Below are 13,162 nucleotides of genomic sequence, written 5' to 3'. Positions count from 1 at the left end.
AGTGACACTGACCCGTTAGCCTTGTCTTTAACTCTGGGAATAAAGTGCTGTGTCGGCGTATTCCCCCCCCCACCGGAGTCAGTGAAGCGGCAGCAGCCATGGCGGTGGTGCTATTCCTGGTGGCCCTGCTGGCGTCTCTTGGGGTGTCCGTTACTGCCAGTTCCCTTTTGGAGGCTCAGCTGCTGTCCCCCCGAGATGTGGCTCGTTCTGCGGTCGAGGCCTATAATCAAGAAACTGGAACGCAGGCAGTGTTCAGGCTGTTCAAACTCAAAAGCTTCCACAAAACAGTAAGAACTCATTGGTTTTGGATTCTCCTTTTCCCCATAGACGTTAGCCCATAGTGAAGGGGGTGCAGGGGGTGGGTGGGAGGCTTTTGAAGTATATGTATAATAGCAGGAAGAACTCCAGGAACAGAACTGAGGCAGGAATGTAAGTGCTGAAGGTACAATGAGGAGTGCGATATAGGCAAGCCTCTAAATCAAGTCCTATATAAAGCCAGATTTCCTGCTGAGTTCTCCCCAGGGGCAAAGCTGGTCTACATGGGAGTTGAACTGGTTTAACGGAAGGTGTGAATTTAAGCCAGGATGGGGGGGCACTTATTTCAGTGTAGCTTTAAGTAGACCGGAAAGGGATTTAATCTAAATGGAAATAAGCCCCCTTGAAATGGAAATGTCTCCATGTGGGTTTGCACCACTCTTACCAAATTGGTTTCAAAATTCACTTTAAACTGGTGCAGTTTTCCCATGGAGACTTAGTAACTCCTCCTCTCCTAGGAAACTAGGCTGCCCTTCTCCTCTACCCCGGGGGCTTGCAGAGCGCTGGACAAACCAGTTCAGTGTGGCTTTGTTGGGAAGAGGGGCTGTGCAGAGGATTCTGCAGGGCTCTGCATTCGCTCTCTCCTGGACTCCAGATCAAGGGGGCTGCAAATCCCCAAGTGTGCTGAAGGCTGGGGGGTCGAACGAGCCATGGGAACTGCGCAAGTTGGCTGCTCTGAAGCAGCCTCCTGGTGTTCAGAATGGATTTTTTTTTAAATGGGGACCCCAAAACAGCTGCTCTGGGGCAGGAGGTCCTAGAGAGCTCCAAAGTTTCTGGAGCCATTGAAGTGGGGTGTGCTTGACTCTTGTGTGTGTGTGTGTGTGTGTGTGTGTGTGTGTGTGTGTGTGTGTGCGCATTGAGGCAGGGTGGGGATCAAAACCAGCAGGGGAGAGCAGGCAGCTTCTTGTGCTCTCTCTCTCTCACATTCCCCCCCCCCTCCCTAACAGAGCTGTGGAAACAGCTGGTGGAGTCTGGAGGGAAGCTGCCCAGGCTGGGTGGGGGAGAGGCCAATAGCAAGCAAGGCAACAACTGGCACCCGAAAAGAAGGGACACAGTATGTGGGGAGCCAGTGGTGGGGAAGGGAGCTGTACCAAAAGGAAGAAAATGACCAAACCAAACCAGCCAGAGAGTATAGTAAGGCAAACAAGGGGGAGTGAAGGAATAGAGAAAGTGCCAGAGAGCTAAGGGCCTGTAACCCAGAAAGGACGGGAGGGAAAATAGCCAGCACATTCCATCAACTGTAAAGAAAGATTGCACAAGAGGATTGCTCAAGATCTAACTAACCCTCTGAAGGACTTTCCCTCCAACCTCAGGGCTTACAGAGGATGGAAACTGACAAGGGAACATAGAACCGTGGGGTTTATGTTCCAGAGCGCTGTTTTTACCAGTTCAGAGTTCTGTTTATTTCACAAATGGAGGTTAGCTACAAAGTGAGGTGAATGAAGATAATAGCTCATTTCCAACAGATAACAGTAATTCACCCTGGAAGCCTAAGTAGTGGTTCCTGCTAAAATAACTCACTCTGGTTTACTTGTGATTCTTCCCCACTTCATTGATCCCAACTAATTGAGTTAAGACATAATTTGCCCTCTCGATTGCTGCTGCCTCTCCTTATCGCTTCGATTCAGAACGCCCCCGCGCCCCCTTCTGGTTGGAGTGTTCTCTTTACAAAAGAGAGAGAAATCCATCTCCCTGAGTTCTGAGAGTCAAGCTGGCTGGCTGCTTGCTTTCTTCCGTGTGACCTGTAACCCCGATGCAGTAAGCCACCGTCTGGCCCTCCGTGCCACCCGCTGAAGCCACGTGGGTTCCAAAAGGCTTGCCCAGATGTGGCCGAGTGGACCTTATGCATCCCGAGACCTCTCTAAGGAGGAGCGGACTGCAGCTCCCTCCCCCCTTAGCTATGTCCCCTCTGCAAGGCTAGCAGGAGTAAGGAAGAGGTATTTCTGTCTCAGCAGCCGTGACTCTGAACAGGGGAGGGAGCTGGCGTTGTCACATAGACGCTCTTCAGCACAGAACTTTACTGCCTGTCTGACTCCTGTATGTACCATCCCTATTTTACAAATGCATAAACAGGGCCCTGACGTGAAACAGCCTCAGTCACGGAATGAGGGAAGGGGGTGGGGCTGGATCCAGGACTTGGAGCTGGTTGGAAGTGCCAAACGTTTGCTTACGTCTCCTTTTGGGCCAGGTCAGCCTCTGCCAGTGTCCCTTTTTGCTGGTCACGCCTACCCGTGGGCTGCTGCAGAACCAGCTGGGGGGAGGGGACGGCAGAGCTGGGAATGAGAGGAGAAATTCTAACGTGTGGGCAGGGGGACAACCTCCTTCAGCGGTGAAATCTCTGTTACACCTGTCTCGAATGTTATTTGACCAAGGGTTATTTTACCGGAGGAAACCCAAGTAACTCAACCCCCAGCCACTAGAGGATGGGAGCATTTACACTCCCAGCTAGGGCCAGTCCCAGTTTTGGCAGGGCCCTCTGTGAATCCGGATGAGCCAGGTGCCATCTGTTCCTTTCCCCATCTCTCCATCCCCACAACAATCCCCCTGCCCCGATGTGCCAGCTGCCTGCAAGTGCCCCTCCTGCTGCTGGCTGAAGTTCCCCCGGGGCAGAGACCATTTAAAGCAGGGGTGGGCAAACTACGGGCTGCATCCGGCCCGTCAGATGTTTTAATCGAGCTCTGTGCGGCTCCTGTAAGCAGCAGCATGGCCCCGCTCTGGTTCCTACATGGAGGGGCAGCCAGGGAGCTCCACACACTGCCCCCGCCCGAAATGCTGCCCCCGCAGCTCCCATTGGCCAGGAACCGCGGCCAATGGGAGCTGTGGGGCAGTGCCTGCCGCCTGGCTGCGCCTCTGCATAGGAGCCGGAGGGGGTACATGCTTCCAGGAGCTACTTGGTGCAGGCTCCAGGTGGTGCTTACTTCCTGAGCCTCCCCCTGTGCCCCAACCTCCTGCCCCTCTCCTGCTCTCTGAACCCCTTAGTCCCAGCCTGGAGCATCCTCCTGCACCCCAAGCCCCTCATCCCCATCCCACCCCAGAGCCTGCACCCCCAGCCAGAGCCCTCACCTCCCCCCCCAACCTCCTGCCCCAGTCTGGAGCCCCCTCCTGCACCCTGAACTCTTCATTTCTGGGGCCACTCCAGAGCCCGCACTTCCAGCCAGAGCCCTCATCCCCTCCTGCACCCCAACCCCAATTCCGTGAGCATTCATGGCCTGCCATACAATTTCCATACCCAGATGTGGCCCGCGGGCCAAAAAGTTTGGCCCACCCTGATTTAAATCCTCAAAATAGGTTTGGGCAGGACCCAAGTGGCACAGATGCCGGTGCGGGCGCTCAGCTCCCAGGTGAATTTCACCTTCGAAATCTTCGAACCTTCGGTGGATGTCTTGCCGCTGCTCCCTAGCGTCTTCCACCAGTCTGGGTCGCTCTGTGGTGGCCTGGCCTGACCCAGGTCCCAGCACATACCAAAGGACACCAAGAAGTGCTGGGGGAGGAGGGGCAGTGAACAGAGGCATGCAGAGAAGTTTGAGAGAGACTCCTTTTGGGCAGGCACGTTCTGTTCCCCCACCAAGACCTGGGGTCGAAGGAGCTCGCTCTCCTCCCCCCGGCCCCCCACTACCCATGGCTGGAGAGTTCTGTGCCCCTGATGATTATTGGGGGGAGCGTGTGCCCTTGCTTGCCCCCCCCCCTTGTGCATGCCCCTGGCAGTGAGGGAATTCCATCCATCTTGACCCACTGTGACAGGAGTCAGGCAGGGCAACAGATGGGAAAGCAGGGATGGCTGGTGAATAAGGGGAGTGTGTGGTGCAGGTCTCTATGCTGCCACCTTGCCTAAGACCACCGTGTTAGGATAGTACGAGCATGCACCATTAGACACGCACCCAGAGATCAGTGCCTAATAGACGCCTGATTGCAAACCGGATGCGCGCACAAGTAGCTATTGGTCTCCTTAAAGCCCCCTGTGGGGTTGCCATGTTCCTCGAAAAGCAAGCAGCGGATGCCTGGGGAGCCCTGGCTCGTGCACGAGACATCACTTTGTGACGCCATTAAAAGATTTGTCCTTGTACCTGTAGCAATTTGACTGGGGCACGCACTTCAGCATCAACTTCACCATCAAAGAGACGAACTGCCGGAAAAGCATGGCTAGCTACCGCCTCGAGGACTGCAGATATCGGCCGAACGGGGTAGGTGTGAAACACAGTTGCCAACTTTCACGTGGTAAATAAGCCCCTCGACTTTCACAATAAGCCAAAAATCAAGCTAATCCCATTTCAAAACAAGCCAATCCCTAAGAACCCCAACACTCCATGTGACTAGATCCCCCGGTGTGCAGTCTGGGACTGCGGTGGGCCCACTGTGTACCCCTGACTCTCTTCCCCTCCCTTCCCCCCCCGCTTGCCCCTGCTTCCCGGGAGCCAGAAAAAAAAGAAGAAGAAGCGACAAGCCAAAAACTAGCCAACCAGCAACTCCCAAGCCAATTAAGCCAAAAACAAGCCCAATTTCTGCATTTTTCTCGTGGGTTTGGCATGTCTGTTGAAACTGTCCCCTTTCTCGTTAGGAGCATTGCACCACTGGGACATAGGAGCTGCCAGCCTGGATCAGACCCCGGGTCTGTCTAGTCCTGTCTCCTGCCTCCAGCAGTGGCAGGTGCCAGCTGATTCAGAGAAAGGTGCACAAAGCCCCCCAGTGGAAGTGTCTTCCTGACCCCCAGCAGAGATTGGCTTGAGCCCTGACGCATGACGGTTCATATCCCTTACAAAACTCATGTTTGTTTTTAATACTATCACTCTGGATATCCTCATTACCCATACAAATGTCTGATCCCTTTTTTGAATCCCGCTAAGCTCTTGGCCTCAGGGATGTCTTGTGGCAGTGAGTTCCACAGGCTGTTGTGTGAGGGTAAAAACATGCATTTCCTTGTGCTGCCTTTTAAATGTCATTGAATGTGCCCTTGCTTTTCTGTCATGGGGCTGGGAGAACAAAAGTCCCCGATCGCCCCTCTGTACCATTCATTTTGTTCCAGTTTTCCCTGTTCTAGTTTGGGCGCTCTTGCTCATCTGAGCTAGACATTTACACACAAATTATCATTGTGGCTGTTGCTATAACTCAGAAAGCTCTGAAGGGGAAAGGAGGCTTAAGTGGAGTCTCAGCCATGGAGTTTCACACCAATCTGCCACTCCTGCTGACCTGGCATTACATCACGCCTAGAGTTTTGCTAAACTCCTAGAAATTAAATCGGGGCAGATCATCAGGTTTCGGGTTTCACTGGGCACAGATCTGTTCCTACTTGTCTGCACGCTGTCTAGCGCGCCTGGGTCACATGACAGGGGAATCGGGGACAATCAATGGGTTTTGTTGGATGGGAACTTTGGCAGGTTCAGCTGCATTTGATCAAATCAGAAATTCAGAGGGAAACTCTGGGCACTGCCCCCTGCAAACCAAACCTGCCCATGCTTCACGTGGCTCCGGTTATGGCGAGATGTTCGTGCCTCACCACGTCCATCATGTCACATCCTGATGCTCCTCCCCAATTTAGGAGGCTGGGGAGGAGTTTGCGTGCCAGTGGCTGCAGTTGTTGTATGTAAAACACCCCTGTAAAGCATTCTGCATGGCCCTGTGCCATCTTCATGTCTCGGTAAAACAGCCTCAGAGGGGAAGTGTGTGGGGCTGGTACCGCCGCACGATGGTGGACCCAGGCTTTGACCCAAACGGAATGATGTGGCATGAGAACACATCACGAGAAGGGTGGTGAAGCACTGGAATGGGTTACCTAGGGAGGTGGTGGAATCGCCTTCCTTAGAGGTTTTTAAGGCCAGGCTTGACAAAGCCCTGGCTGGGATGATTTAGTTGGGGGTTGGTCCTGCTTTGAGCAGGGGGTTGGACTAGATGACCTCCTGAGGTCTCTTCCAACCTTAACCTTTTATGATTCGCCCTCCAGGGCCTGTGTTCTTATTTGCACGCACAAGAGGGTCTCCTCCCTAGACTTTCTAGTCATGCTGTTATTTTAGTAAGCAAGTGAATGTAGGGCTGGTGAGTTTCTTTGTACTATGGTGCTGTCTAGAGGCCCCAACCGAGATCGGGGCCCCAGTGTGCTAGGTGCTGTACATAAAGTAAGTCTCTGCCCCCAAGAGCTTGCAATGTAAGGAGCTAAGACAGAGGAAGGATAGCAGGGGAAACAGACGCAGAGAGAGGTAGTGACTGGCCCGTGGTCACCCAACCCAGCAGTGGCAGAAGAGAAGCCAGTTCTCTTGACCCTCTTCACATAGCGCCAACGAAGGAAGGAGGAAATTGGTGTCCAGTCCTCTTCAATCATTGGCTTGTGTCTGCAAGGTTGCCAGTTCCAGTGGTAGGTGGTGGTTTTTTTTTTGTTTTTTTGTTTTTTTTTGTGGTCACCTCTAGGGAACACGGTTGAATCTGCTCGTGCTGCAGAACCTTTCTTTTGGGCATGTGTAGTTTGTATCCTTGATGGACAGTGGTGCTGAGCTGGGAGTGTATTCACTGTCAAAGCCACCTGCCCTTTATCTTTGAGCTGTGGACTGTTTAGGATCCTGTACTCCAGGGGTAGTCAATAGGCCAAATCCCAACCACCAGATGCTTTTGAACAAACTCCATAGAATCATAGAATATCAGGGTTGGAAGGGACCTCAGGAGGTCATCTAGTCCAACCCCCTGCTCAAAGCAGCACCAATACCAACTAAATCATCCCAGCCAGGGCTTTGTCAAGCCTGACCTTAAAAACCTCTAAGGAAGGAGATTCCACCACCTCCCCAGGTAACCCATTCCAGTGCTTCACCACCCTCCCTAGTGAAAAAGTTTTTCCTAATATCCAACCTAGACCTCCCCCACTGCAACTTGAGACCATTACTCCTTGTTCTGTTATCTGCTCCCACTGAGAACAGTCTAGATCCATCCTCTTTGGAACCCCCTTTCAGGTAGTTGAAATCAGCTATCAAATCCCCCCTCATTCTTCTCTTCTGCAGACTAAACAATCCCAGTTCCCTCAGCCTCTCCTCATAAGTCATGTGCTCCAGCCCCCTAATCATTTTTGTTGCCCTCCGCTGGACTCTTTCCAATTTTTCCACATCCTTCTTGTAGTGTGGGGCCCAAAACTGGACACAGTAGTCCAGATGAGGCCCCACCAATGCCGAATAGAGGGGAATGATCACGTCCCTCGATCTGCTGACAGTGCCCCTCCAAAATCATTGTTATTTTCTTCTCTGGAGTCTGGACCTTGACTATACCTTGACCAAGGAATTTGGACCATGACAAAAAATAATTGACTCCCCCTGCTGTACTCAAACCTGACTCAGAACAACACCGGCCGGGGGCTGTGTGGCATCTCCAGAGAATTACACCTGCCACAGAACTTAAAACTAGTGATGTGTTTAAGCCAGATGTTCCAGCCTCTCTAGTGGCCTCAAGAAGATGTTGCTTTGCGAAGGATCTATTGTCCCAAGCTATAAGGCATTCGAATCACTACAGTTACTGCAAGGAGTAAAATGATTTGAACCATCTTAAATATTGTTGCAAAGAAATTAACAATTCAGGCAAGAAAGCTCCATCTCCAGCAGTATCAGGTACAGGACTCCAAAAAACATAGTTCCCATTTTAATAAACAAAAAACCAGCATTGTCCCATTTGTGGTCAGATAATTTACGTTCCTTAGATAATAAAACCAACTGCACAACAACCTTGGAAAATCAGCCTCCAAACGGGCCAAATTCCAAGGTGTTCTCTCTGTGAAATGGTTGCTTCAGCGGAGGTAGACATGGTCGCTATTGATCACGGTGAACATAGCGGAATAGTGGAAAGTAGAGCTTGGAGCTGTTTCAGTAGAATAGTGGAGTGGTAAGGTAATGCTGCTAGAGCGGAGGTTGAGAACAGCAGAGTTGGATAACATTTTTCTAAAGGAACGTTATTCACACAAATTTGGGTCGAGTGAAACACTTGGTGAATTTGTGTCGAATTCACCAAATGGAGTCAGTCGGGGAAAAAACCAATTCCAAAAAAGTCAAAACGTTTTGTATTTATGATCCTAAACCACCTTTTGGTTTGAATTTTACTTCATTTTTATTAAACCAGGTTAAAAACTCAAACAAAATGCTTCATTTGACCTGATGTGCAATTTTTCTGATTTTTATTTCACCAACATTTTTTTTTTTTTTAATTTGCTTTGGGACAACTCAGGAAAAAACTTTGATTCGGCCGCCGAACTGACAAATCAGTTATTTGCACAACTCTAGAGATGAGCTCACTGTTTAACTGCCAATGTTTCTAGTTCAGACATAATTCTTTACTTAGCTTGTGAGGCCTGCTCTTTGGGGCAGGACCTGGCCTTTGCGATATGTCTGTCCGGCTCTTGGCACGATGGGGCCCTGACCTCAGTTAGGGTGTTCTGTATTACAGTGTTATTTAGTATGTATTCACCATGCTTATTACTGTCACTGGAGGCTTCCTCTGAGTTGAAAACGATTGCAAAACTGCACTTCCATGAAGCTTTGAAATGGGGCTCCCCAGATCCCCTCATTGAAGTACTTCTCTCTCACTCTCTCTCCAGATAACAAGGGATTGTTCCGCCGACGTGTCAGTTCTTGACTTCGTACAAGAGGCACCTTTGACATCTGTGAAATGCACCCAGCAGCAGCAGCAGGTGAGCTGTTACCTGTCTAGGTAGGCGCGCTCCATTGGGATCATGGAGCCAGGTACACTCTGCCCCCACGGTGGTTTGTGTTGTCCCTTGACTGTCCCTAGAGGAGACTGATACAGAACCAGCATGGGTCAATGAGGGAATCATTCCATGTTTTCCTTGGCTGGCTTTTGGTCGTCTCATCCTTGGACAAACCTACATGGAAACTCTTCTTTAAACATATGGGGCCACCAGACGGAGGAGGCTATGGCAGTCCCCATGGTTACGCATGGTGCTGCTGGGCCCACTCGGAAGGCCTTAGACCTATGTAAAGATGTGTAGCTGCATCGTGGGCCCACCAGGTGTCTGGATATTAGTCGCTCCCAAGACAGTGACTCATATTCTGCCCTCAATCTGCAGCTCCTGTGGGCTTCGGTGGAAGTTGCTCACGAACTCTGACGGCAGCGCATGTCCCTGTGGGACTGGGTTTTCCTTTCTCTGGTGCGAGAGGGGAGGGAAATGCAGGAATGAGTCACCATAGGTTCCTCCGTCCTTCACTCTGACCATGACTGGAGGAGGTAGAATCAGGGTTAAGATGAATGACCCTGTCCAGTTTTCAGAGAGGTGGCTGCAGCCCCAGAGGTGAGGCCAGGGATAGAATTGGTTTCAATCCAGGACCCATTCAGGATTGGGCAAGGGCCTGGGGAATTATTTGCCATTCATTCCAGCAGGAGGCAATCATGAGCTAACTGGGTAGATGGACAGTTTGGTTGAAGACTATGAAATAGAAACCGGACTTTGGGGGGGGGGAAATATTGACCCTTCTGATCCCTTTGAATTCCAGCGGGCGAAAAAACCCAGCAAGAAACCAAAACCCAAGGCCCAGACTGTCCCCAAAGTGACTGTAAAGTACTTCACATCGTCTTTCTCTACCGCGGCCCTGACAGCACCAGAAGAAGACAAAGGACAGCCTGCCTGAGGTCGAACTAGGTTGCTGCCATCGTCTTCAAACGGCCTGTTTGCTTTCCTGCCACGCCACCATCTCATCCAACAGATAATTTCAGAGCTTTTGGGTCCATGTTATTCTTGGCTAGTCTCTTTCACTGTTTTTTTTTTGCTTCGCTTTGGGATGACTGAGAGGCAGGCCTCAAAAAGCCCTTGCAAAATAGGGGAAGCCTTTTCGTTTTGATATTCTCTGCTAAGCCGCAACAAGGACTAAAGTGTGTGGCGGAGTTGCCCCTCGCTTGCAAACCTCAGACACGTTCTATCCATCCCCTCCGGCTCCCTGCCAGGTTCCCTTCCAGAGACAGCCGTTCTCACAGGCCCTCCTTTGCTTGAGTTGCCAAAGATTTAGACATTTTGGTGCCTTCATTTTCAGGTGCCAAATCTGAGATCCTTTAACGGGGCCTGATTTTCTGCAGGTGCTGAGCAACTGCCTTCTGAAAGCCAGGCCTGTTTTAAGGTATGTGAAACGGAACATCCCAAAATATCTAGACACTTTTGAAAACCTTGGCCTTAGTTGAATTCTGAGCCCGTGACTAAAGGGGTGACCCATGAGATTGCTGGGAAGAGATGGCGCTTCATGTGCGGTGCGCCAGTCATACCAAAGGCTCGGCCCCAGTCACAAGGTAGGGATCCTGGTGATGGTTCCTCCCACAGTGACTGGCCAACTCTCGCGGTTTCATTGCAAGTGTCATGACAGCTGGTGCTTTCCTTACAGACCCAGCTCCTGGAGTCACGTGATGACGCGAGAATCTGGGCTTTTCATTTTAAATCTATAAAAGCAGGTTTCGAGCCCTTGTGGGTGGGAGAAAAAAGCTTGAAATCGTGGTGCCCTGCGGCTCAGAAATCAAAAGGCTAATAAAAGAACTCCAAGGATAGTACCTTTAAAACCGCGTGATTTGCTAAGTCCATCTCACGAGTGTCAGGACCCTTGAGCTATGGTTTTGGAACGCTTGGGGCTGGCAAGAAGGAGTCAAGGATTTCCCCAGGTACTTATATGATAAGCAGAGGGGAAAGGCAAGGCAGATTCTTGCAGGGCCAGAGCTCTGCAGGGAAGGGGCCGTGCTGCATGGAGCTGTTCTGAAGGGAAGGCTGAGAGGAATAGAGCCAGAAATACGCGTGTGAGGAGCTGAGCAGAACTTCATTCCAATAAGACTGAAACGACCCCCTGCTGGGGTTTCTCCTGGTGCCCTAGTAACTCCCAACGTCCGGGCCTCCTTCTCTGACAGCCCTTTCCAGCTTTGCTTTGCCCCAAGTCTCCTTTGGACTGGGCTTCTCTGGCTGTCCAACAGCTTAATCCATACAGGGGAAAAGGCTTCCAGTCATGTTGAAGGGCTCAATCTCCCCCAACCTCTTCCCCATGACCTTGTGCTACTCCGGCATATGCTACTTTCTCCATACGTTCCCAGGTCAGCGTCTCTGGCCTCGCACCTGATCCGAGTGGGGCTGCTGGTCAGTGTGGAGCGATAGTAAACAGTGACCCCTAGTGCTCCAGTTTGGAACCGCCCTCCCCTTGTAACTTCCCTTTTTCGGCAAAACACTCAGTTTAACGCTATTTTTAAGTCTGCTTCTGCGCAATCTCATCATCCTCTATAGAAATAAGCACCGGTACAGTATAGCCGCGTTCCTCCCCGGCCCTACATAGACGTAATCAATTGCATTCCTTGATCATAGCATATCATCGGTCGTTTCCCCCCAGAGCATGTAATCACTGCCAATATTGAAGGTCCAAGGCAAAAGTTTCAAAAGCGTCTAAGTCCTATTTTCAAGAGACTAAGGAGTCTAAGACTTGGTGTCCATCAGTGAGACTTGGGCTCCTAAGTGACTTAGGCGCTGTTGAAAATTTGCCCCAAGCTGTGTCTTGTCTGATTTAACGTATCGTTGTAATAATTGTTATAGTCGTTGTCACGTTGTAATAAAGATATCGGCTACATTGTGTGTGTGGTCAGTTGTGAGCTGTAATGTCAGCCTGGTGACTTGTGCCCTCACCAACACCCCTGTGGTTACGCTCGTAGACACTTGTCTTTTCCCGTTCAAAGAGGATGGGCTTTCTTTTTCTTTGCTGCAGTGTGCGCACCGGTCTAATCGGCAACGCCACTGCTCTTAGCTCAGCAGGAGAGCTCCTTTCCTAGCAACCTCAGTGAGGATGAGGAATGGAGACCGATCCTGCCTAGTGTTTTTCATTTGCTAATAAGGACAGGTGCCTTCCGTAAGTTCAAATCCCCACCTGAGTGTGTCCTCTATCCCTCCCCAGCACAGACGGGAAAGCCACAGCTCGGTGCTGGGATGTAGAGACAACGGCAAATACATTACAAATTAAAATGCCACCACACTTTATTGCAACAAGCATAACGAGCCACGTGGAATTAACAACCCAGCTATCACTGACAGGAGTTTGCCCGAAGAGGGTCAGCTGTGATTCTTCAGGCCTCTTGTTCCTCCAGTGTGGGGCTATGGAGAGCTGCTGTCAGGTTCAATGTGACGGCAGCCCTGGGCTCTCTAGTCCTGGTCCTATACCAACCAGGAGATTCTGGATCACTTGCTTAAAACTCTTTTGCATTTTCTTCCCACGTTTTTTGGATTTGGACTTCCTCCTGACACGAGCACGCTAGAAAGAGAGAAAAGCTGGTGAGCATTTCCTGGGAGTCCGGCATCTGCTCTGCAAGGGCAGGGTTTGCTTTCACTGTGGCTCTCTGCCTTCCCCTACACCGGCTTCGCTCTTGCATGTTTCGTCGTGCAATGTGGCGAAATCTCCTTTTAGATGCGGTGCTCAGTCTCCCCTTTTTTAGGGATGTAGCAGAACTGTCCTGCTTGGGTCGAGAGCAGGAACCGAACCTGGGAAGTCTGGTACTAAGAGCATCGCTTCATCTGCTTGACTAATCCTTCACCAGTAGCTGATGCATAAAACGCTCATCTGGGCCAGCCCCTCGAGGGGGACAAAGACCCACATGCTCCCAGTGAGGGCTGCCATAGGGACTGCCACCCTGTTCTGGAGCACAGCAGTGGTCCCTGTGGTATGGTGTCTTTGTCTCCAGCACCAGGTGCTTCAGGTGAAGAAACCCCTTAATGGTCAACTCTGGAATAACCTGCTGGCTGTGGGGCAGGTATCATCCTGGCTCCAGCCACTGAGGGTCGGGCTTCTGCCCTGGAGCAGAGTTTATATCCCCGGGGCGTTTTTATCCTAGCTAATGTGACGGAGCCAGGAGGAGATGGAGTGCGCAG

At 51.0% G+C, this 13,162-nt stretch overlaps 1 protein-coding gene across 1 annotated transcript; it reads left to right on the top strand.

The window, feature by feature from the left end:
• On the top strand, positions 1–11,876 carry LOC117871916 (cathelicidin-2-like). The gene is made up of 4 exons (XM_034759745.1): positions 1–287; positions 4,386–4,496; positions 8,870–8,962; positions 9,783–11,876. Exons 1-4 carry the CDS (start codon positions 99–101, stop codon positions 9,915–9,917), a joined length of 528 nt encoding a protein of 175 aa, XP_034615636.1. The 5' UTR covers positions 1–98; the 3' UTR covers positions 9,918–11,876.
• Positions 11,877–13,162: the final 1,286 nt, after the last annotated feature.

This window comes from Trachemys scripta, chromosome 2 (assembly GCF_013100865.1).
Source record: "Trachemys scripta elegans isolate TJP31775 chromosome 2, CAS_Tse_1.0, whole genome shotgun sequence".
NCBI lineage: Eukaryota > Metazoa > Chordata > Testudines > Emydidae > Trachemys > Trachemys scripta.
This window is presented reverse-complemented; position numbering and strand designations above follow the sequence as displayed.